Source organism: Ixodes scapularis, unplaced genomic scaffold (genome assembly GCF_016920785.2).
Source record: "Ixodes scapularis isolate PalLabHiFi unplaced genomic scaffold, ASM1692078v2 PGA_scaffold9__187_contigs__length_104089568, whole genome shotgun sequence".
In the NCBI taxonomy this organism is placed as follows: Eukaryota; Metazoa; Arthropoda; class Arachnida; order Ixodida; family Ixodidae; genus Ixodes; species Ixodes scapularis.
In genome coordinates, this window is record NW_024609884.1 from 23,905,578 (window position 1) to 23,930,942 (window position 25,365).

General features: G+C 43.9%; 2 protein-coding genes across 3 annotated transcripts in view; one reads left to right on the plus strand and one right to left on the minus strand.

The window, feature by feature from the left end:
• Positions 1–1,432: 1,432 nt before the first annotated feature.
• Positions 1,433–11,733, minus strand: LOC8032324 (GPI transamidase component PIG-T). Its single transcript, XM_029995530.4, has 11 exons — positions 11,507–11,733; positions 11,161–11,338; positions 10,437–10,665; positions 9,459–9,545; positions 9,283–9,370; positions 8,056–8,150; positions 7,551–7,752; positions 6,965–7,120; positions 6,046–6,295; positions 4,554–4,751; positions 1,433–1,646 (listed from the first exon to the last, which is right to left on the minus strand). Exons 1-11 carry the CDS (start codon positions 11,694–11,696, stop codon positions 1,505–1,507), a joined length of 1,815 nt encoding a protein of 604 aa, XP_029851390.2. The 5' UTR covers positions 11,697–11,733; the 3' UTR covers positions 1,433–1,504.
• A 170-nt stretch (positions 11,734–11,903) lies between these two features.
• Positions 11,904–25,365, plus strand: part of LOC8032331 (protein Jumonji) — a 52,524-nt gene continuing 39,062 nt past the window's right edge. Inside the window, exons 1-9 of one of the 2 annotated variants that reach the window (XM_029995524.3) lie at positions 11,904–12,401; positions 13,374–13,561; positions 16,306–16,490; positions 17,288–17,577; positions 18,565–20,874; positions 23,638–23,708; positions 24,273–24,354; positions 24,473–24,598; positions 24,906–25,109. In XM_029995524.3, coding sequence (XP_029851384.1) covers positions 12,315–12,401; positions 13,374–13,561; positions 16,306–16,490; positions 17,288–17,577; positions 18,565–20,874; positions 23,638–23,708; positions 24,273–24,354; positions 24,473–24,598; positions 24,906–25,109 — 3,543 coding nt within the window. In that variant the 5' untranslated portion in view covers positions 11,904–12,314. The remainder of the gene's footprint in view (positions 12,402–13,373; positions 13,562–16,305; positions 16,491–17,287; positions 17,578–18,564; positions 20,875–23,637; positions 23,709–24,272; positions 24,355–24,472; positions 24,599–24,905; positions 25,110–25,365) is intronic. The other variant, XM_029995525.4, reaches the window with a different exon arrangement.

The window sequence follows — 25,365 nt, forward strand, 5'->3', positions numbered from 1 at the left end:
ACCCTATGTTTGATACGACAATGGGCATGACAATCAGGATCCCTCGGCAAGCCAGAAGTGGCCGACCAGGAAGCCATCTGCAAAGTCATCGAGAAGAGAATTACCCTTGGCGAAGCAACACGCTACTGAGCGCAGAACAATAGAGTCTCCTCGATAAAACGCGTCCATGAAAAGTTCCTGAATCTTTATTCAGCTTCGATATAAATCTTTTTTTTTGTTGTCTATTGCATATCCTTATAGATTAAATAAGTTGTTTCAAAGTCGCTTGTCATTGTCTAGTCTTTGTTTAAGAAAGGTTGTAAGAAAGGGGGCTTGTGCGTAGGATTACTCTTCGGGTAGAAGATATTTAAAATGACAAACCGGTTTTTCAAATAAAAAAGTAGCATATAACGTCAGAGATGTTAGGCAATGAAAAATTTCGATAAGCCGTTTGCGTTTACCTACAACGGAAGCCGGATTGTAATAATCGGCCGTGCTTCAGAATCATGTTCCAAAACCCGGAATTCTATTAATTCCTGCGTCCACCCCTTTGATGACGGAATGGTTTGGTCTCAGTAGCCTGGCCCCCAGAATGCGGCAACGCTTGACGCGCCGCATGCGGGATTTTCGCTGCTCCGGTCGGCGTTCGGGCGGGGGAGCTCATATGGCCGGCGACTGTACCTCGATTGGAACGCTAACAGAAAGGCTCAAGTACAAAAATACAACAAGCATGAGTTAAGACAAACTATACGTCGCAGGCTTGTCTAAAGCTTCAAGGTCTGGCCATTTAGGTTAGTTTAGAGACCACAAATGACGCTCTCGGGACCAGAAAACATGAGATAACGGCCGTTAATAGTCCACGCTCTGTGTATAATCTTTTGTCGACGAGTCAACCGAAACCGAAACCATGCCACCCTCCTCCCTGGCTGGCCAACTAGTTCCCAGAGTGCAACGCGCGCCGTGTTGCATGTAGGGCTTTATGGAAGTAGTCTATTCCGGTGGGCTTATGAGAAATTGCATTCGCTTCAGTGCCAAGTTCAGGCGTTATAAAGAGCCAACAACGACACAAGCTTATGCTTGAGCAGCTGCAGTCAAATTAGTGTCTTCTGTTCTGCTTTGTCGAAATGCCGGCCACCTTGCAATGTCCCCCAGAAAACCAAAAGGAAAAAAAACAAGCGAAAATTCACATAGAGGGCGCTAACTGCATCCAGAGGTGCTCTAGAAGCCCATTTAGTGGAGACTCTGACGGAGTGACTCAAGTCGGAGTCTCAATCTTGACACCCAATCTTGACATTGAACTATTTCAATCCTTTCTGAAGTTCCTACTGTCCCTGTGCTTGTCCTGTATAAATAAATATTATGTAATCACTATCTGGTTTTCACTTGTAACTGAATGAGAATAGTGTCACTAATGTGTCACAATTCTGCAAAATGCAACATCAAAACATGCACATAAAAACAAAATAATTTTTATTGCCAAGCTTATTTTGCATTATAAAAGTGTCAGTGACACTAGAAAAAACATTTACTGATCCTTCTTTTCTTCAGTAGAGATCTCTGTATCACCTGAGCCCCCTGTTTGAGACTTTCGACCAAAAATAGCTCGGGCCCTGGACTTCAGCTTTGACAGTAATCCGCCTTCTTTCTTGATTTCAACCGGGGTTAGCCTGCGATCACCAGTGAGAAAAGAGTACTGTTGGCATTTAAAAGAGGCATATATGCAGCAGCCTTTCAAGATGAGGCACACGCACACAATACGAGTAAAAACATTCAATCTCTCTTTATGCCATGACTGCGGTCCCTACAATCCCCATTTTCTCTCAACTTGTTGCATAGTTCAGCGAGTGTGACCTCAACTTTGAGTTCCAGCAGCCCTAGTTTGGACCATTGGACCGGTAAGTATAGACCTCTTCCATTTGCCCTTGTCCTCAGTTACTCAGTTCAGATATCCGGTAAAGGGGGACGAAGAAAAGCAAAACATTACAACAGGGAATGAGTAAAAAAAAATATAAAAGAGGCAAAACAAGAAGCATTGACAGTCGCGATAAAAATGTGAACACTTTCCAGTTAACTGACGCGGGCAAAACAATGTTTTTCCCTTTTACCAGAAGTTCCGCTATTCAAGATGGCGACAAATACACGAAAAAGGAGTATTGTGTGTGACAGTACACTGAGAGCTCACTAGAGGAGTCGCATAGTTTTATAATGCACCGAGCAAACAAATTAATAGACACCTCTATTTTCTGGCAATCACTCTCGAGCCAGAGGAGACAAAAAATCAATTCTAAACATTGTTGACCTTCAGACACAAAAAGAACCATCAGAAAGGCTGTAATGCTTTTAAGCTAATAAATCTGAACTGGATAGTGTTAACCCAAACAAGAGATACACCTTTTTTACCCAATGAAAAAATGTAGGCCTTGTCAAGCTTGGCAGACCATATTTAGGGTTCAGTGTTTCCAGGGTTAATTTTTCTCTCACGTATTCGGTGCTTTTCAATGTCTGTTTCTGGTGTCCGACGAAAAGACTGGCGCTTATCGGGGCTTATGTTGAAGAGGACAGGGCACGGGTATGGGATTCCCCATCCCCAACCTCCAGGGGAAATGCATGTGACTGGAATACTTACAACACGTCCCAATAACGATAACAGACGCAGCCTTGAGGACAGTTCAATGGAGTCTATGTTTCGGGTCAACACAAAATAAAAATGTAGGCAAAGGTTTCTTGCCGCCAAGCTCGGAGTTTCTCTTATTAAAAGAGCTACTCCAGTCACTTCCGAAAATTCTGGGATTACGGATGATTATCATGTCAAAACTACTAATAAACAGTTCTCTATCATTTATTTTCCAAAAAGTTTCCTTGCGAATCTCGTTTAAACAAGAACCACATAGCAAAACTGAAACCTTGCCTGCGGCAGGCAACATTGGCCCTCCTCGTCAACTACTGGACATCATAAGGTACAGAGACCTCGGCTATGTAATCAACGAAAGCGGCAGACGGCGTCCCACACTCTTTTTTCTCTTTAGCCCTCGTGTTCTGCACCTCAAAAAGTACAAACAAAACTATCCTTCCAGTTGTTGACGTTTTGTGCAGTGTCGGCTGTGTCCACACAGTGGCGTTGACTGCGCTGCTCTGCGCGTCGCCCGCTAAACTGGGCAGATTTTGGTGACCGTGGAGCCGCTCCGACTTCGTTGGCCGGTTTAATAATCTTTTAGGCGGAATCGCGTCGTAATATTGTGCGTGTAGGCTTTTCAGATGATGCGACATAGGACTGCATTGTTTTCTCAACAACGAAATTCGATCGGAGTTCCTCTTTAAAGGAACAATGACATCCCCCCGAAACTTTTTTTATTTTTGCCCAGGCAATCTATTATGGCGTCAAAAGACTACCCAGTCAGTATATTGCTCGAAACCGAAACTAGACTGGGGAGGAAGAAGAGATATAGAGGAGGAGAAAGTTACCAGAAGTCAAGTGGCTATGCAGCTTTTTTTAACAAATTTAATCAGGAAAAAGTTACCGGAAGTCACGTGGCTGTGCAACATTTTTATTTTATTTAATCAACATACTTGCAGTTTTTTAGAAGCCACAAAGAATAGGTATCATATTTTTTGTCTATTTTTAGCACTGAGTCTATGCCTTCAATCACACACGATTTTGATTATCTTTGGTGGTTGTGTCTAAACCATAGAAAATGGCACGTGACCACGGAGAAGACAGTGAGCGCAACTCAAATCAGCCAGTTCTTGATGGGCAATTTTCAAGCAGAAAGAAAACAAATTTCTAGCTGCAAATTGTGTTCTGGGTAGTTGGGCTCTCATATGTCATGCACAAATAAAAACCTTGGCAAGCATAAATACCCTGTCAGTGTGCCTTTAAGGACAGCTCCCATTCAAGGTTTTGCGGTTCTCTTTGATTTCGATACAACCGGCTCAGGGGGGTTACTTTTCGGGATTTATCGCCAAATACCAGAAACACGAAGCCTTAATAATCTTTCCCAGTACTTGTCAATGTGTGCCTAAGGGTACAGTTGCCATACTCCAGCTCACATGCAGTGCTATCAAATGCGTGGGTGCGAGAAAGTAGCACCTACAGTTGGTAAGGAGGACTTGCCCCTTTCAAACTTTTCTTTCACAGGCAAGTAGGTCAACTTCAAGGACCCTCCATCAAGCACCCTCACTCTTGGGAAGAAGCAGGTGAGATGGAGCAAGTGAGGGCAAGTGACATTGAGAGTTATTTCCGGACTGATTAGAAGGCCCAATATAAACCCAGAAGAAAGTCAGTCCATTTGGAGATGGATTCTGGAACTTATCCCAGTTGGATCCAGTGGAAATGAGACAATCCAGCTGGATCAAGCTGGACTGTCTCACTTCCAGCTGGATCCAACTGGGATAAGTTCCACAATCCATCTGCAGGTGGACTGATTTTCTCCTGGGAAGACCAGGGTTTTCTCAATGAACCATCCTTAAATGCTTCATACGTAATCGCATCTCGCATACTCTGCAGGCCACTGCAGCATCTCGGGCAATACTGACTGTCTTACACACAGTCTGCCCTCAGGACTGTCTATACGTACATGTTTGTTGCCATGTTGTGGATTGGCCCAAATGCTAGAGCAACCACAGTACAGGCAAGGCAGATGACGTTGTAAGGCATGCTGAAGTCTGGGGTGGGCAGGGACACCAGAAGAGTCTCCGTGTAAATTCTAACAAACCAATGCGGTTTCAAATTGCCTTCATGCCCAAATGGTGCCGAAGCAGTTCCTCCAGTGATGCTAAAAACAGAAGAAAAGATATCATTGCATATAACATTGAGAAAGCAATCAAGACTAAGGTGATCATAGCCCCTCGGTGGCTCCGAGGCAAAACGCCGGCCTATGGATCCCCAGGTGGCGGGTTCGAATCCCGGCCGAGGTGCCCGCAATCTGACAGACGCTTATTGCGAAGAAGGCGCCGTGTAACCAAGCTTTCGGTTGCACGTCAAAAGATCCACAGGTGGTCGTAAATAATCCTCAGTCCTCCGCTGGGGCATGCCAGATGCCCATCGTTGGTTTGGCATGTAAAACCCCCAAATTTGACTAAGGTGATCACATAGTAAAGCATAAAAAAGAAAAAAATATAGATAATGATTAAATAATATGTAGGGCCTGGCATTGCTTGCCTTTAGTTTGGCTAGCATTGAATTTGCTGAAGAATTCATACTGCCAAGACTATCTGCAATTGTTCTACTCTCTAAATTAAAGAAAAGCTGAAGCAGTTTTCAGGCTTGAAAAAGCTGTCAGAATCTAGATCTAGGCACCTTAACAATAATGTGCATAAAAATATTTTTCTCTTTATGTTATTAGTAGATTGACATATAATCACAAATTGAAATTTCACCGAAGCTCCACCTGCTTTTGCTCATAGAGTGCAGGGGAGGAAGAAGGATAATTAGCGTCATTGGCAGTGTCAGGCGACCCTCACCCGCCTTTCGCCTGGCTCGGAGATGCAGATGACGACATTGCAATGCCTTTGACAGATAATAGGCAGTAGAGAGGTACGCCACATACCCTGCAACACTTATTTCCTTTTTTTTTTCTTCGAAATAAAAGCGTTTTTTTTCTAAACCCTGCTCGATTCTAGTATGGTACCCAATTCAGCAGACAAAAAGCTATAGAAGGCAGCTCCTAATATTGTATTTCTTTTTTTTATAAGAGATTCAGCTTCCTAGCTTTAATTCTCATGAAGTTGAGCTATGTTTCTAAGATACAGAGCGACTTGAATTTCGGCAAAACAAACGGTGAATGAGAAGCATTGATGGGCAGAAATATCCCTATCTACACCACACCTGTACAACCAATTAGTATAAGCCATTTGGCTATACCTTGCACAGTAATTACAGAAGTATGTTTTCTCAACACAAGGTCAGGCTCTCAATTTCAGATCTTTCCAGTGACTAGATTAGTATACCTTCACCAAAAAGCTAACATTTACCCATAAGAATAGATGGGTGTCTGCATGGAATATGAAGACAGCACTGCACAAAACCACACATCTCTGTCAACTACATATACAGCACTACACACTTACCAGTGTCTGAGCGTTGGACAGAGAGATATGTCACCACTGTAGTTTGCAACAGGAGCACTCAGGGACGCACTCAACACTGCCGATCCTACGTAGAATCCGTGATTGGCGTCTGGGGGATACTCGGTCCACTTGAGAAAAGCCCGCTCAAAGTCGTACGACAGCACCGTTTCCGAAGCAGGGGGCAGCACGAGTGTCAGCTCAAGGTGATGCGACTGTTCCCTGTCCCTTCCAGGCTTGTAATACACATGCTCTGTGAAGATAAACCACAGTCCCCATCTCTGAAGGCTTTACTTTGACAGGCAAGTTGGCATCTGTTGCCTTTGCCTCCTACCTAAAATACTATACAACATGTCACCAGTGCATTCAAATCAAAATGCAGCATGGAACAGATAGATAGATCAAAGACCCAACAATACATTCAGCCCATGATTGAGTTTATATGACACAAGAGCATACTATAGCCATGTGGACTGAGAGCAAAAACAAACAAAAAATGATAGACCAAACTTTAAACTCTAGGTGACTGCAGCATGTATCACCATCACTGTTTAAAGTAACTTGTACTGTGGAACCTACACAACTGTGCAAAGTACCTATGGGATAATTTTGGTTTCCAGTGAAACTTGAGAGGAACACTTCAGGGCTATATTTATTTGCAGCTTTCAGCAGATCTTGTTCCACATAAACTAACCTACGAAAAGTGACAGATATTTGAACTAGGGGGAAATCATGGCCAAATGTTCCCTATAAACATATCACGTGGATTCTGTTAACACCCTGAAGTTATCCCAAACATCTGCATGGCACTATAATGTATTTCAGTGCAGCAGACTGCACAGCTTAACAACATCTCACAAATTAATGCAGCTTTGCATATTAGACCATATATGTTGTAGGAAAAGAGGGATGCAAAACATACCTGGTGTGATCAGTTTGCCCTCAGAGGAAACTTTCAGTGTGTGCACGTAGACTCTTAGAAACCATGGGACAATGTCAAGAAAGACAACTCGAATGGCCTTCTTAGGGTCATTGTTGTGAATCCTGTTGACGATGCCTCCTCTCTCTAGTCCATAACCTACAAGGAAAGGCACTACCTTTACACACGAGATATGTCTCCAACCTTTCCCCTTTTTGTAAGAAAACCCTCGGCAATTTGTGAGGGCACCTGTATGCTGACATCATTTATTGGGGTGCTGTTCAGAACATAATAAGCAACACAAAAGATGCTATACATTTTCACAGGGCTGTCGTAAGCTCAAAATGAATTTCTAAAAAAACACGTCATTTGCAAAAAAAAAAGAAATTGCAGTGTGTTTCATAAAAAGATAGTTTTCTGCCTTTAGCATAAGATTAGATCCCTTGATTTAGTAGATCTGATATATAAATATGCTTTCAGGTTTGGGGTGAATCCTACAAATTAGTTCTTGAACATTCCTTGTTTTTTTTTATTTCAACCAGCAAACTATGTCGCCAGTCTGCTTCCCCAGTGAAAGAATGCAACTCACCTTGAATGTAACGACTGGCATACAGAGCTGGCTCTGGAACAATCCAATAGATGTGAGGCTTCTCATAGTTTGCTGCCAGATTAAAACGTCCAGCTCGAACATGGTGCTTGACATCGTACAGGGCAAATGTACGTTTGGTGGTGCCCGCACCCGTGGAGACAAACTGTATTGGTTCTGGTGCAAGCTTAAACGCTCCCACACTCTGCAACATACACACACAATAAAAACGTGCATCAAGTTTCCCTTTTTCTGACTAGTGCAGTTGGTAAAACTAGGGGTCTTGAAGTGGTGGCTTAAATATTATCACCAAGGTTTCTACAGTTCAATGAAAACCAATTATTTTGTAAAGCGGTAAACACCTTACGGCAAGTTTAACACAGTACCCAAAAATTGGTGAACATGATGGTTAAAACTCGAGAACTAAATATTCAAGGCATGCACTGATTGGGAGGTATCCTTTCTGAAGCTGTTACAGCAATTGGAAGCCACAAACTAGGTCACTCACCCCATTATTGGAAGTTTCAACGTAGATGGCGCTCATGGATGCCAGTGGACAGGTTGTGATGAGACCAGATCCGAAAAGCTTGCTCAAAGACCAGCCTAAAGAAAGAGGCATTTACTCATATACCCTTACTTGACAATCCAGAAATGTGCCAAATGACATGCACCTTTATAATAATAATAAAAAAAAAAAGTAGAACAACAGGACACGGTACAATCCACCATTTTCAGAAATCACCGGTTCAGGAGGTATGGGTATGATTATATGTGTGCATATGCTGAAGCGAGTGAAGGCACTCCCTCGAGCAAGGAAGCTAGATCCTGTTGGCTCCACTGAGCTGCAGTGACTTAGGTTGAGCTCTACCAAGATTCCTTTTAAGCCCACTGTGGTTCACCTTTTGCCCTCAAGTTCGCTCAAAGAAGCCTGCTCCCTCTCCTTCCAAATGACACTCGCCGTTTCATCCTAGGAACCCTTGAACCCGTTTTTCCAACAAGTAATGCCAGTTTAAAAAAAAAAAAAAAAAAAAAAAAAGGTAAATGGCAGATTCTGTGGAAGCAGACAAGATTTCATCTTATGCTTTCTGGAACCAACACAAATGCAGTCTCAAACTGTACTTGGGGTCAATAAACATGCCGACATCCTGGATATTGCACAAGGAAACGGGTACTGAAAGGAGCAGGGCTTGGTCAACGAAAAATCTGCCAATCTTTTTAGTGCCCCTTTACATTCTTGGCACAATAATTAAAATGATAGTTTCTACTTACAAGATCTAGATATGCCTACGCAACTAAACATAACAGCTTTCAGGATACGCATAATTCAATTAAACATTCATATTAAAGGGGTAATAAAAAGGATTCTGCAATTGTCTGTTTTTGGTCATAACCGATTCTACGGGGCCTAAACATCCTAAAAATTACATTCACGCTACGCCGATTTCCCTATTAAAAACGTGATGAAAGGTCGGGACACACCCCTTTGTGAGCACAGGAAAGGCGGGGCACACCCCAGCAGCGGTGTCAGCGTGGTGACGATGGGCACTCATTGGCCAAACACAAGCCGCCTCTCTCAAATCGGCGTTGCGTGATTGTAATTTTTAAATTTTTAGGATGTTTAGGTCCCGTAGAATCAGTAATGATCAAGAACAGATGATCACAAAATCCTCTTTAAAGCCCCTTCAATGGCACACCAATACAATGAAATGATTGAAGAAAAGCAAAACGGTCCTACTTTGATAGCCATTCTGGGAGATCACTGTATCAAAGACAAGCGAGACTGACATCTGAAGCTCGAGTATAGCATCCTTGCACTCTTCGTTCTGCAAAAACGTTTTTTTTTTTTTTTTAAGAATCTCACTTTACACTAACAGTTCTCAAACTGTCTTTCTTTTTTGCACCACAGCTTACCTCACAAACGGTCTTGAGATCTAGCGCTATGGACATGTAGTTGGCAGTGAATAATTGCAAGGCATGAAGCAAGGTAGCAAGGCCCACCTGTAGAAACAAAAAGAGAGCAAAAGGTGCACATCATGCTGAAGGACAAAACAGGAGATGATACATAAAAACTGTGCTCAGGAATGTGTATGATATGGACACTTAGAAAACATGTACCTTTATACACTCAGTTTCATTCCACAGATTCATCTAAGTAATGTCTAAGTAATATTACTCAACACAATTCAAATGGTTGAAACTCGTGAGTCAGCTACTTATCAAGAGATGGTCTACTGAATAAATATACTTCAATCCACAATTATGCCATCCAGTCATATAAATTCAATGTTGCCTTCAATACAACCTCATTTAAAGGGACCTAAAAAAATATTTTTTTTTCTTTACTTGGGACTAATAAATGGCATCAACTTTATTATGGCACTTTGTCCAGATTAGTAGCGTAGCTTTCACGGGGCTCTAATGCTGTCAAAGTTACTTGCGCAAACACGTGACTTCATTTTGCAGTGCCCTTTTAATGAGAGTGCATGCGAATGAGAAGCAAGACGAAGCCACATGCTCTCCCAGCAATGTGGGGCTGCAGCACCGTGGCTATGCTAACCCCAACAACGCAGCACAAAAAGGTTATTACCGAATATAGTGCTCAGAGTAAACACTTCACAGTCATATGCTCATTTTTACAAAAAGAGCATTTATAAAGCCATTATTCTGTTTCCTTCTCTACCTATTTTCCATTCCAACTATCCCACCTCTTAACAAAACAAACTAATTAAGGATATCTATTTGTGGAGAATAATCCACTTGGCCTGGCTTGCCAGCAGTTCAACACGAAGGGATTGTAAAACTCAGAAGTAGCAAAAAGAAAAAGAGCAAGACTGTAGCTAATAGCCACAATTAACACCACCTATCATGAGGATTGCGTAGTCGACTCACTTTGCTACCACAGGGCAAGAACTTTTTCCAGGGTGTGAGGTTTTCAGTGCAGACAGACTCTCGAGGCAATGCTGCATAGCGCAGGAGGGATTCATTGTGCGACCTGACCCATCCCTGGGGCCGAAATGACCTCTTGGGTGACACCGTCACAGTGTCATCAATGAAGTTGAGAGAAGCACAGAGCTGACCAGAGAGTGAGTGGGTCAAGTCCTTCCATGCACTGTCGACACTATGGAGAAAGAAAAAAAAAAGTGCACAGCCATTACTTTTTAACAAAAACAATTGGGTACGGTAGACGTCCGAGAAGTCTTCAATGCAGAAAGAGGAAACAAATGTTTTATTGAGACTTAGCTCCCTTTGGAATGGCAGCCAACCTCTAGGACTCTGCTTCTTTTAGGAACTGAAGAAGCTAAGGCTCCTTAAAAAAGTGTACGTTGCCTTTATGAGGTTTTCTGAAGTACCGAGCACGAAGAGAAGATGAAGTTTCGGTTAGTGCAAGTGGAATTCCTGTGCTTACAACAAGGCTAAGGAGTGGGTGTTATAATGACTTGTGCCTAATGCAGCAAGTTTTTTTTTTTTTTTTTTTTTTTTTTTTTTTACTGACAGGGCGGCGTTTGTTTTCTGTGCGTTTTTTTTTTTCTCCCTCGAACTGAAAGGTGATTATTTGTGAACTACGACGTTGTTCTTCGTAACCAGCGTTGTGCGACAGAGCCTACGTGCGTACCTCGATACATCGTCATTGAACCAGGCCCAGAGATGTGCCCCCGGAGGTGCTTCTTGGAAAGGATATCCCCATTTCTGGTGTTGCCATCGGCCTTGCGTGAGGGCCAAGTGCAGTTCTTGGACGTGTTTCTGGCTGACGATCTCGCCCAGCGAAAGTGGAAATAGACGAAAATGCTGGACTGCGAAAACAAAACAGCACTGTCTGAAAATAGCTCGACAACCAAGTAAACAAACTGAGCATCTGAAATGTGTATAGATAGCGTTTTCGCGGACTGATGGGGGATCAACTCGCTGCGAAATAGGAAACGCAGATCAACTCGCTGCGAGGTAGGAAACGGGTACCGTACATGTTTCCTCGTCGCTTTCGATCTTCCACCTCGTCGTGAACAGAAAGTAATTGTAAACGTGGCCACTAGAAAGCGGCTTTATAAATAGTTCTTCAGTGAAGCTATCTTTGTGCGGAGTTTCGCTATAAATTTGAGAAACTATGCAGAAACTACTCAACCACCACAAAAACGTTCTCGTGAGCACCGCCATTTTTAAACAAAACCTTGCCGGCCGCCCAAGCCCTTCTGCGGAAGGCAGCCAAGAAGTGATTGCGTACTTTGAATTTCGAACTTATTTTCGCGTAGTGTCGCTCGAATGTATTACACAACAAATAAAATATTTAAACTTTATTACGCAAAGCTACATTGCGACACTTTATGCTGTGATTTTTATATTGTAATTTGGCGGCTTCTTTTTTTGGGAGAGGGGAAAAACTTTAAGCGGCCGAATGCAAGCCCCCTCGTCTGCAAACTATCACGCGTCTTGTCGCGAAAGTTAATTGTTTTGTTCTGGTGTTGTGTGCATGTGAAGAACCGTTGTGTGCACCCGAGGGCTTGCGGAGAACTTCAAGTTTGGACTCGACAGTCCGAAGAGACAGCCAATGCATTCTTTCTGCAGACGCCAAAGCACATTACGAAGGCAGGCAGTGATAGTGGACGCGTGAACGCCGAATGGCGTGTTTTTGTTTTGTTCGATGGTTTTCATAAACACTGGCGATGTGTTCGTTGGCTGTGGCAACGTGTGCCCGAGTTGTTTAGATCATGATCAAATGATCTAGCGTCTCTTGCAGAGGAAAGCAAATATGAGGTGAATTCTGCTGTAGCTGCCATGAAGTCTGCATTTAAGGAACGACAGCTATCTGAGTATTCAAGTGCGTCTCAGCGTCCGAAGCGCAATGCTTCCGCCAAAGGCTTGGTAAGTTGCCTTTTTTTTTTCTTTCTTTCTTTTTCACTTCATTGCATTTAGGTTATGTTTTCGTGTGAACGTCTGTTGTACATAACATAAGCCTGAAATGGATTCGTGAGATTTTTGTGCTATCGGAATGAACCGGGAGTATTTAGCGGCAGAATCTCGAGGCAAGCTTTTGTTCGCGCACGGCGCAGGCTTGTCCCAAGGCGACGTTGCACGTTTTCTTTTTGTTATACCTCTTCTTTTTCTGATGCGTATGCGTTTTTTAGCTTAAGCGTGGATTTAGAATTCATATCTAGAATGCCTTTTTTATTTTTGTTTTGTTATTAGATAATTAATTTGTTCTTTCTTGGGAGCGCGCAGCGCCGAGCTCTGTCTGCCCTCCTGACACACTTGTCCCCTCACAGGTTTGTCGGCATTTGTTGTTTCGACACAAATTTTATCCGGTTTGATTCGTCGCAAGACCCGGCAGGAAAGCATTGTGTCCCGCAAAACGAGAAAGCACAGTATCGCGTAAAACTGCGAGTTCTGTGTCTGCCGAGATCGCGAGGTAGCTTACCCAGCCGTCACAAGTTTTCCCTGACGGGCAGGTTCTAGCAGTCCAAACCACGGAAAAGAAAAACTGGGAAACAAATAGACACTCGATCATTAGTAGACAGCTGCTTCAATCTTACTGTTATTCTGTCGCTCTATCCACGTTTTTCTTGTAATCCCATGCTGCGTTTTTTTTTTTTTAATGTCTTATGTGTGTTAACTATGCTTCGCTCATTGTTAGCAGTTCACAGCATTTACGATTGTACTCATCTATGAGCAAGCTACAAATAAAACATCCCAGCCTTAGGCATGCATTTTCTGTCCTTGTGTCATTGGTGGGTCCGCTGTCCCTAGGAATTGGGATCAATACTTTAGCGGGAGCGTTTATGAGGGCAATTTTAAGGGTGTCCGCTCTGTTTTGAAGCTGTTGTGCTCCTGTTTCAGGGTTCCAGTAATGGTCTACACTGGATGGAAGAAAAACAGCTCAAAAAGGCTCTCTATGCCTCCCTCAACGAGACCAAGAAAGTGCGCCTTCTGGATGAGAATGTGTCGGAAGACAGCCGAGAGCAGACGCCAAAGACAGTATCAAGTTCTTCCATCTCCAAAAAAACTAGTGATGCTGAATCAAAAAGGTAAGCATTCTTCAAAATGGCAGCAAATCTGTTCACTTGTATTATTAGAGCACTTGACTTAACAAATTGGTTTTGTGAGCTTGTTAATTATTTGCATTTCTGGCATATGCACCATTCTAGGGTGTATATAACCTATTGTCACTTAGTAGGTCCACACTAAAGCCTTTGTGAAGGAAAAGCTTGCCATCAGTGCTATGAATGAAGGCTTTTTCAAAATTTAGTGAGCACTTGAGGGGTAGTGATGTGATTGCTTTACTATTTACACCAAACTGTGCCTGAATATTCCTTTCGTGTCAAAATTTTCTAAACCTTTGGTTATTGATTCAAACGATGTATAGACAATTCCACTCGCTGCTTTCAGAGCGGTGCCATTTTGTCACATCCGGACATTACAAAAAAATTGGGCGATATAAAAGAGGGAGAGGGCACATGCCCCATCCGATAGCAGACGACAGACCGGTCGTTCTCCATGTTTTGGGCAGTACCCATGACTACACGTTGGCTGTACCGAACAATGCTTGCTCCCTGCCGCTGCTATGAAGTGGTTTGTGTTTCTAGAACATTTATGAATACTCCAGAGTCCGTCTGTTGTGCTTGGTTGACTTATTTCAGTAAATGATCAGCTAGCGTGTCTTTGTTCGGTTGCTTCAGTTGCAATGACGTTTACCGGCAGTTCTACCCTGAACCGCTGTGTTTATTGGATTAGCAGAAAACAGAATCCTTATTGTACGATACTGAGTTTCTTGCTTTGTTTCATGCAAACATAAAAATTTTCTTGCTCCAAGGTTATAAACATTAAAACCCACAGCAGTTTTCTTCACCCAGCCGAATTTTATAGAATTTTTTTAGCCAAGGAAGCGCCATCACGTCAAAGTTAGCTGCTTTGCTTTTATTTTTTATGAGTAACAATAAACAACTGCATTGAAGTCAATTGTGCACCCATTAGTCGCTTCCAAAGTACCACTTTACTCCGTTTGACGATAACTTGGTGAACTGTGGAGGCTAGGGCTCCCGCAGCCCAATAGGAACGTTAAAGCGAGGCGTGCGACACTACGTCACGGGAACGTTTGTGTCACTACGCCAAATGCGAGACCCAGAGGAACTGGCTGTCCTCTGCTGCTAAATGAACCAACTTCGGATTCGTAACGTCCACCTCATCACTGCTGTTCGCTAGAGTAGTGAGCTCTCCGGGAACAGTTCAAGAGATTACCATATGCTCTCAATTTACCCTAGGATCCGTGGTGGGTTCTAATGCCAAGGTTATGTTTTAAGCGGAAGCGATCGATTACACGGCTCCGGTCATTTAATCATCGTTCAAAAGCCACATTGTTCTCGGAAAAGTGTTGTTCCGCATTAAGTATCGTTGAAAAGTGGCATGTCTTCGTCTTTCTTCAGCGTCATGTCGTGTTGCAGGCAGAGGAGTCTGACCTTAACACTACTAAGAAGAGAAGAGGCCTAGAACTACTTTTTGTCGCGGACGGCGCTTTTGCTGTGGCGGTAACAATGTCTCTGCGGCCTCGACCATGGGGTGTTGTCACGTGCCTTGCTCCGACGCTCTTATTAGGTCATGGGGGCTGCAGCCTCCACAGTTCGCCAAGTTATTGTGCAATGGAGTATATGTGTAAACATAACAAAAAGTTACTTTGGTTACAAACAGACCATTACAAACGTCTGATATTATGTAAGCCCTCTAAGGTCTTCATATCCAAGGTCATCAGGCAATTCTGTGCAAATTCGTAATTCCTTAAAAAAAAAAATAAAAAAAACTGTGCAGTTGTTTTATACTTAGTAAGAATGTATGTACTTTTGAAATATTTTATGTAGACTTTTTTACATAGTCGCTAAAGGCCTGAATCGGTGTGAACTTTTACCTTGCATAAAGCTACTGCAACTGCAGTCACTTTTTGCCAGATACAACAGACTGACCACACTGCTTACAGGGTTGTACTCACTTATTTTTTTTACTTGCACGGCAGGTGACTGGAGGATTGTGCTTGGCTAGTCTTTTTATTTGATATAACAATGTATGATAACTTACACATCTAAATTCACACTTTTGCAGCTGATATAGCCGAAATAATGTGATTTTCAACCGTGTTTGCACACCAGCCGGACTTTGGGTACTGCCCAGTTGTTGGAGCAGACAATGCGCCGTGATGAGAGAAGGGGAGGCATTTCCCTCTTTGCTATTTTTAGTGATCTAAAGAGCACAGCACAGGCAAGCGGTGACCAAACCTGTCATGCAATTGATGCTCACAGAAGGTTGCACAGAAGTGAGAAGGCAAAGTCTTTTGATGGATAGGCCAACACATGTATCCTAACATATAATATTTACTGGTAGGAATGAAAATTAAGTGTATGCTTATGCCCCAAAAAAATTAATTTTTCTGCTACAAAATGGACTTATAGTTGCTCCAAAAGGTGCTTGAGAATGACTCGGGCCAATCACATCACTGAGCATGTAAAACGTGCATCATCATTCACAACATGCACCCATTGTTTTGGTAATAAAGACTTGGTTGCCCTCCAGTTTGATTTTCTACTGGTTGTGCAGCAACTCAACCATTAGAAAAGAATGTGTTGCTGCACTCAAGATTCTGTCTGTCTAGTTAAAGGGGCTTCTTGGTACCACAGTGGGGTACATTTTGGGCATAGCCCACTCAAGGTTCACGGGGCATAAGAATGCAAAGCACAGGTACACAAGCCTTTTTTTTTTTATTTTGTTTGCTTCTCCTTTTGCTCAGGATCAAGGTTCATGCACAGCGAAAGTTTGCACAAGGCTCAAACCCCAGCAGCCCAATGCCAACGCCAGTAAAGATGATTCCAACGATCAGGGAAGTGAGGGAGCCTGTCGGACCCCCGTCCACGCTGCTTCCTTGCAAAAGGCGACCCAAGACTGAAGACTTCTTGACGTTCCTCTGCCTGAGAGGTCAGTTTTGGAGGGGCATCCTTTTGACTTGCTTTTTTGGTGAGCAGGTTGGTGCGCAACTTGCCTCGGTAATATTTTGAGACTGGTGCAGCTATTCAGGTGAGTCAGCTTGACAAGTCAGCTTGACAAGAAATGACTAAATGGAAGAACTCGAAACTAATTTTTATCTGTACATTCTGGATGCACGAAGATTGGATTGCATCAGATCTCGGGTATGGTGGCTTCATAAAGTACCGAAGGCTACCTTCCAGTTCCTATGCACTCTTTTGACCCTAATCACATTTCAAAGCAGTTCTGCTGTCTTCAACAGTGTTTTAGCATTGCTTGTCTGTGCGACCTCCGCCCTGAAACTTGGGTGTGACTTTTTGCATACATCCACCATGTATTTTTTAAGGCTTCTAGAGGCGATATGAAACCACCTCTGGTGGCCTCGTGTCGCCTCTAGAAGCTTCCTAACTCCGTGCCTGCAAGCAACCCGTCAATTAGTGCCCGACGGTATTGGGCTAACGAGAAGGTTTAACGACTGTTGAACACACTGATCGGATGTAACCCATCGCGACAAGCAGGAGCCACAATAAATATTTCGTTTAAATTGGTGGATGTGTCACTCGTTCACTTTTGTACATTTTCTGGTGTCCGTGCCACCCTCGGGGCCCCGAAAACAGCTGTTGGCTCCAAGTCGTCCAATAGCGTCTCTTGGTTTTAGTCGGCATGGGGTGTGTGTACCTCCCTGCTTCTGGCTTCACCTCTGGTGGCATCGTGTTGCCTCCAGAAGCTCCCTGCCTCCATGCTTGCAGGCACCTCGGCGCTTCCTCCGTCTCTGGACTTCATGGGTGGAGCTGGTTGTTCGGGCACCTCGTCCGAGCGAAGCAGCAGCCCCGACGGCGACTCCCGCCTGGCCCCCCCTGCCTGTGACACCAGAGAGACTAGCAAGGGTGCCAACGGGAGCTTGACAATGAGCAGTTCGACCGACACACGGTCGTTGATTCAACGATCGCAACGGTCCAATCAGCGGTGTCCTAGGAGCGACTCTGCTGAAGAGCCTCGTTCCACTAATGAGCCTTGTGCAGGGAGGGCTGTGAAGCAGGTGAGCTGTCCCTTGCATATATTGAAACTGGGAGAACCACACGTTTGCACCCAGCCGGTTATCACCTTGGTGGCCATGAGTGTAACAAGTTCACTCGAATCGCATTGTTTTGGATAGCTATTGGAGCTCTGCTTTACATCGGCGGCCTTGCGTCCCCGAGACCAAAGCGGCAACTCGTTTGCTCTGCTGTGCATTGCCTTCCTCCCACTGGACAGGTGAGGCAACGGTTGTTAATGTCCGTTGCAGTTCAAGAAGGTAGGGCGAGGGAAAGGATGGTCGGAGGAGAGGAAGCAGATGGAACACTGGAGAGAAGAGGGTAGAAACCTCCTCCTCTCTCCAGCGTTCCAATTGCTTCCTCTTCCCCGGCCTTTCTTTCTCTCACCCTACCTTCTTGAGTTGCAACGGGCTATAGTTGCTGTTTTTGGCCACAAGACCTTGAGCAAACTGAAACCTTAAGACATGTCCAAATTAAGCGTGTATTTTTTCCTTCTTTCTTCTCGGGAAGCCATGAAATTTTTTGCGTCTTCATAAAGGGGATTGATTTAGGGGTTTTCAGTTATGTGCAGGAAGTTTGTAATGGAAGCTATGCCTTTATCTTTGAATAATTAAAAAGATAAATTAATCAAAAATACACTGCCTAAATAGACCCTTTAATTGAGACCACCATGTGGTAAAACATTTTCTGTAATATACCTTGTTTTCGCAGGAAAGTTTGACTGATGTTTCACGAATCGCCTATATATTGTTATCGCAGACTTTTCTAACTTTTTATTTTTATTTAATTTGAGCTGGGTATAATTGCCCTATATCCTCTTTTGTCTGGTTTGCAACGTGAAAAACATGTAGCTTGATTTGCTTCATCACCTTTCTGTTTGTAGATAGAGGTGGGTTTCAAAAGTAAACATTATCTTGGGAGGGGTAGCAGATACCGTCAATTTGACAATGAGGATTAATTATTCTATTATGCGCACCTTCTTCTCTGCATAGAAAACTGACAAAAAGAAGATTGCTCTTGAAAAGACTGCCAAGAGCACTCGGATGCCAAACAGGCCCAAGGACATGAAAAAGTGCAGCACAGCACCAAAGCTGGCTTCAAGGCGCAACGTTAGCTTGGCAGCTCTGAAAGCCAAATACAAAAAACAAAGATTATTCCAAAAAGCAGCTCAGCCAAGTGGAGGAGGTCATGTGCTGAGGTCACGAACTGTTCGTGAGCCAGTGAAACCATCTGCAAAATCTGTCTGCGATGCTACCAAGAGCAGCAGTGTCATTCCAAAGAGACCGTCGGACACAAGGGAAGACATATTCTGCAAGGAGAAGATAGTCCTGAAAAAGCAACTGAGTGTCCGGCTGACACGGCTCTCACCCAGGTTGGCAGCCTCCGTGAGGGCATACTCTTCGGGTGTGACGACACGTGGTTCTTTGGCCAGGGGTGGGATCACGCCACATGTAAGGAAGGCAAAATTGGTCCCGCCAATAGTCGACTACGACTCGGATAGCGAGAGGGACGTCTCCCCACTGTCACCGCAAACAAGAAACTTTGTGTTTTTTGGTAAGACAACTGTGGAAAAGGCTCCCGGGAAGTGTCTTGGAAGACGGCAGGGTCCCGGCAGAGCAAAAGTTCAGATGCTGCCGCCAGCCAAGAAGCAGCAGTCGAAGTCGGCACAGATTGCCAAGAAGCTCCTCAGCACTGCCAAGGGCCACGTCGCACCAAGGAAAGTTGGTAGGAACTCGCTAGCTGCAGTCTTCAGGAGGGAAACGCGAAGCCTAGGCCCTGTCAAGGAGTATCCGCTGGTTCTGGCATTACCAACAAAAACAAAGCGCGGCTCGGGTCGCTTCAGAAGTACAAGCTTGAAGAAAGAGGCACAAAAAACTCAAAATCTGGTAGAGAGGAGACAGGCATTGAGGCTGTCGCCTAGCAAAGGAGTTGGCCTTCGGAATCCATCTTTAAAAGGGCCCTGCGTATCGACGAGGTTGGATTCAAAGAAAGCAGCGATGGAGCAGAAAGAAAAGAGGACAAGAAGTAGACCAGGCTTAAAAGTTTCTGAAAAGCTTTCTCTGTCGAGGAGGCCATTGGATGTCCGACGAAGATCCGAGACCGCCCTCACTTCCAGCAGCAGCGCGAGACGGTGTACTAGAAGGGCTTATTCGGCGTCGACTGACAATGGTACAAAGGACGTTCCACCAAAACGAAAACCGGTTTCCTTGAGCAGCAAGGGAACTGGGCTTGCTGCGTTACAGGAAGCATCATTTTCAGATAGTGACGATGAACCGTTGATTAACTTTGCTAACCGTGCAAGCCTGCTGGAAAAGTTGAACATACGAAAAAAGGTAGAAGGGACTTCTCCCAAGACTCCCATCATTCCCAAAACACTCATCGCATCCAAGAGAAAAACCTCCTTGACTCCTATAGGTCTAGTGGAGGCTAAACGAAAAGCCAGCACCAATAGGCGAAAGTTTAAAGCGGAGAACAGTAAAGTAAACTCGGTAAAAACTGAGCTGGTCTCTGCACGTTTCTCCGAGCCATCGCCGTCTTCCCTCTCGGAGACCATTGCCGATGCCGCCGGCGATCCTCTAGATCCGCCAGCCGACCTTCACGACCTCGACTCTATGTCAGGAGGTGTAGAAGTGTTCGATGCTCTTGCTGGCGAGATTTCTCAGGTGATGTCGTGCCGTCTCAGTTTTGGAAGTGCGCAGGAAATCAGAAGCCTCATGACCAGCGAGTTCTCGGGCGCTTTTGATGAAAACGTAACTGCAGCTGGGGCAATGCTGCTGGGGTCTCGTGAAGGCACATCAACGTCGTTGGAAGCAGGGCTGAATTTGATCAAGCGGGAGGAAGTTCCAAGCAAGGCGACCGTTGGCACAAACACGAGCGATGTCGACCTCCTTTCAGACTCGTTTGCAAGTTTGAACAGCTCTGACGACTATGCATTGCCCGAAGAGACGTCAGTCAGCACCCAGACAGAGAGCTCTCATTCGCTCAACTGCAGGCGCAATATTTCGGTGTTTCGAAAACCAAGTGCCAAAAGTGAGCCCCCTGTTCCGTCGACGCTTGCGCCGAAAGGCAAGGGGAGTTCCCGGAAGGCTCGGGGACCTCTTGAAGACCTCAAGAAAGTGAAGCTGACACCACTGCACAGCAAGAAGTTTCCAGGAGAGAGAGATGCAGCGTGCCTGGTGGTTGCCCCTACTTACAGGCCAACTGCAGAGGAAATAAAGGATCCCATCGGCTACATCAGCAAAATCAGGGCGGAGGCTGAGAAGTTCGGCATCTGCAGAATTATCCTGCCTTCTTCATTTCAGGTGAGTGCTTGGCTATATGCGTCTTCATTAATTATGGGACCAACTGGCATTTCACTTTCCTCTGCGTTATTGCTATACTTTTGCTATTTTGGAGTTGTCAACAAGGATATGTTTGATGCTGCATTGCTTATTTAGTTTTTGTCGTATGATAGTGCACATATTTGTTACTAACAGTGGTCACAATAATGTTACTATAGCAGTTTGAGTGTGGTCATCGACAAGGTGGAAGAAACTGTGTGGGCTTTACCTGACTGTTAGAGACTGCTGCCTCATGGAGTTCCCCAGTTCAAGTACAATATTGAACCATATAGTGTAAACAGCTGCAGAACAATGTAATGTTTATGTATTTAGGTTTAATATATGTTTAAAAATTTTGTATTTGATGATCTTCCTTGACTAATGATACTTTACAGGCAAGTATGCATCAGTTTAGCAAGTTTGCAACATATGCCATCTTGAGAAACCTTCCCTGACAATTCTGCAACAGACTGTAGATGTGCACATTCTCATGTTGTGTATGGTCACTTTTTTATTGATGTATTTCTTGCATCATCCAACTTTTTACACAGTACAGTCGCATATTATATGAAAATGCCCGGGCCTGGATCAGAAGGCCTGCAGCACCATCTATCAGAAAAAAGCTCGGCCATTATCGAGGTTTCAGCAGCTGTTAAATTTTTGTCGCTGCTCCTCGCTTGATTAGCTGTAACTGGAGCCCTGCACGGATAACAGTTTGATTATCTGCATCCGATCCGCATCCGCAGTCTTTGTATCCGCATACTTTTTTACATTATTGTATCCGAACCGCATTCGCAAAATGTGGAACCGCATCCGACTCACAATCCAGGCCTTTATTGTATATCATAACATCAAGCGCGAATGAAAGAAAAAAAAACAACAAATATATAAATAACACTTTTTAAGCCGTTTGCTTATCTTTGTACAAAGAAATCTTCGGGTCACCATACGCAGTCGGTGTCATTTTATCGTTATCAGTTTCATCGTATATATATTTAAAGCGATTAGCCTTCCCGAGACACTGCGCGTAGAAGGAGAAATGATCTCGAGTCCGCGACACTGCCCGGAGGAAGCACACAAAAAGTAAGTAAGTAAGTGTGTGTGTGTGTATATATATATATATATTTTTTTTTTTTTTGCTTTGTAACACTTACTTTATGCAGATGCGTGCTTTTGAAATATGAAAGTTTGAAAAGGGCATACTAAATTATTACATTTTTGTTCCATCAAACAATTAAAAAGCAAGAGAGGTTCATAATCGTCAGGTTACGACGCCCTGGCGTCATAGTTAGAGGAATATGAGCTACCAGACTTTTTTGGCTAGGACTCTAGCATACGAAAAAGAAACACACAGGCAGTTTGCAGGCTGCCTATGTGCGTGCGCTGTTGATTCCAAAACTTTACATGCCGTGGCGCCACAGGGTTGCGCTCGCTATCGAAGCTTTTGTTTTTGGAATCATGACCACACTACTCTTTGTGGAGAGGGGGAGGTTTCTTCTAATTTTTCGTGACTTGTACGTTTGAGGGTTTCTTTGACCGGAGAAAGTTTTCCGCTCTTTCCCTGCCAAAGTACTAGCTTTCTCGGGACAATTGGTGCCTTGCATTCTTTACTTTTTCTATAGATAGCATTTTTGACGAGATGAAACACACCAACTGAAGCGATCTTCAGTGAGAATCGGATCTTTCTTAGGATCCCTATCATTTCTTCGAAACGCGTTTTGTGGAAATATGTTTCGTGGGCAACTTTTCATGGACATAGATTTTATGGACACACGGTTTGTCGACGCTGTATGTTTTGTGGGCACATGCCCCTGCGACGTTTTGTCGACAACGCATTTCTTCACTAAGCTGCTAAAAGCTAGCGCGCGATTCACTAAGGCAGGCTTAAGCAAACCGTGCCCCCCTCCCCCCTGTAATCCAGGCGAGGCACAAAACATTTGTTACAAAAATAACGGTTGTGTGCGATGAAACGTCTCCGGTTTTTCGATGAAACGAACACGGGAAGCCTTTCGATCAAACGTCGCATGTCGACAAAACATTCTGTCGATGAAACGTCAGTTCACGAACTGAATGCCACCGAGCAAAAATTTAGATCCGAATCCGCAGATATCCGCATCCGCAGCCCCTGACATCCAATCCACAATCCGCCAAAATCTGTCTAATTTTTATCCGCATCCGCCAGTTTACTGCGGTTATCCGCGGATATCTAGGGCTCTGGCTGTAACTGAGTTGCTGTTGATTCCAGCGCTGAATGTAGAGGTGTTCCACAACAAAAGGCAAAATCAAGCGTGTCTAAAACCACCAAGATGACAGGCTGAGCGATCAGTTTTCTGGCACTTGATATAAGTTTGTTGGTTCTATGACAATATCCGGTTATTATTTTATTTCACCGAGCTCTACTAATGTCATTGTGAATCGAGCGATAGTTTGCCGACCAATTGGGGAGTAAAGACAGAAACTGAACAGCTGCTGAAATGCTGCTCGGTCACGCTGTATCCTCAATGATAACTCTGCTTTCTTCTGCTGCATAGCACTGGACGTCTTCGAAGCCACGCGCTAGCTTGGGCCTTATCATATCGTCCGCAAATGTACATCTGTGACCCTTGACCTTTCGGCATGACAAGTGTACTTTCTTGGTGTACGGTAATGATTGAAATAGCTTTATTTCTTTGATATCTGCTGTACCTTTGACACCTGCTTTTGAGAAACAATGTCTCACCAGACATGGTTATTTTTGTTGTGCAGCCGGAGTGCAAGGTCTTCGATGAGATGCGGTTCACTGCACATAATCAGTTCATCCACCAAATGTTCTCTCGGTGAGTGTAACGCTCCATCCCTTCCAAAAAGCTTTTGCCCGATTGGTTTTATTGATTATTTTCTAAACTCTGCAAACATGGTACTAGATTACATTTTCTTGTTTGTTTTATCTTGACATTTATTTTTAAGCCTTCAGTCTTTTTGTGCCCGTCGATCCTCTCCTTGTGTCCACTGAGAGTTTTTAAAAATTTTGCTGGGTGTGATAATTACTGATTCAAGCGATTGTCAAGGTGGGCTCCCGAAATCCCATAAGTTCTTTGAGCACCCAAGGTTTCTTGATTGCGCTAAGTCAGGTGCCTCCCGAGCTCAAGTACAATATGATATAGAGGATGTTTGTGCATTTTTTTTAGCCAAGCAGTTTTTGCTTTCTCACTAATATATTTAGTGTTTATTTGGAATCAGTGCTATAAACAAAGCTTGTAAGCCTGCAAACTTTATTGTTGGACTGGGAGGATTTCTGCAGCGGTCTCAAAGGAGCTGATCATTGCATTACTCAAAAGTAACCCTGGTTTTCTGTATAGCAATTAATTATTTTCTGAATATGCACATTTGCCTTTGTTCAGTTGGGGGCCCAACGTTAAGCACACGGCATGTATCAAACGTTGCTTCATGAAGCAGGGTATCACCGACGACCAGCCACCTTTGGTGAGTGTGAGAATGGCGACAGTTTCCCTGTGAACTATTCTTCAAAAAGTGGTTTTGTGGCCCTGAGGTTCCATGTTCACCTTAATCCCCGAATTTTCCTCCCTGGCAACTGCTTCAGATTGGTGGCATAGAGGTAGACCTGTCTCACCTGTACCACACTGTCCAAAGCTTTGGTGGTATCCAGCAAGTGATGGAAAAAAAGAAGTGGCAAAGGGTCGCCGATGCTATGCACATTCCCAGAGCCGTGAGTTATTTGCAACATAAATGGTGCCCATACTTAGTTGAAGTGTCTAAAAGATTTTGCAGCGTCACATAATGTTGTGGTGTTGTCTTGCTTTAGGTACAGTTGAGCAAGGTTTCCAAGTGAATGTCTCATATTTCAGAAACTTATTTTATTGTACTTTTCACTTCATACTGAAGGGAATGTTTTCTCTGCATGTTTTCTTGTCACAAGCTGCCACTCAAGGATAAGCTGCTTTGTCTTTAACACTTTGAAACGTGTTTGCATCAATTTTCTTGAGTAAAATAAAAAAAGAAACAATTTTCCACAGGCCCAAGATAGGGTATCCAAAGTAGATGATGCATACTGCAAGTTTGTGCTTCCATATGACCTCTTGTCACCTGAGGAGAAAGCGAATGTGGAGAAAGAGGTGGAGGCTGATCACGAACAGCAGTTGGCCGCTGAAAATGATGCCTCGGCTGCCTCTGCCGAAGAGGAACTGGAGGAAGAGTTTGGCAACGAGTGTGTCACTAAGGTAGGCCTCTTTTGGACCACAGGCAAGCTGATGTTGTCTTTTGTCTGCTTGCTTTGACTGCTGTACTGAATTGCCATGATTCAATTGACAGGAGAATCCTTCTTAACAGTAGTTAAGAGCAAAATTTTACGCACCCGGCACTTATTTTGGAAGTGGACTAAGTGGGTGTCATGGTTCTTTTTTTATCTGAGAATGGGGCAGGCTTTACTTGTGTATCAGCAGATACAGTCCTCTGGAAGATGGCATGATATGCAAA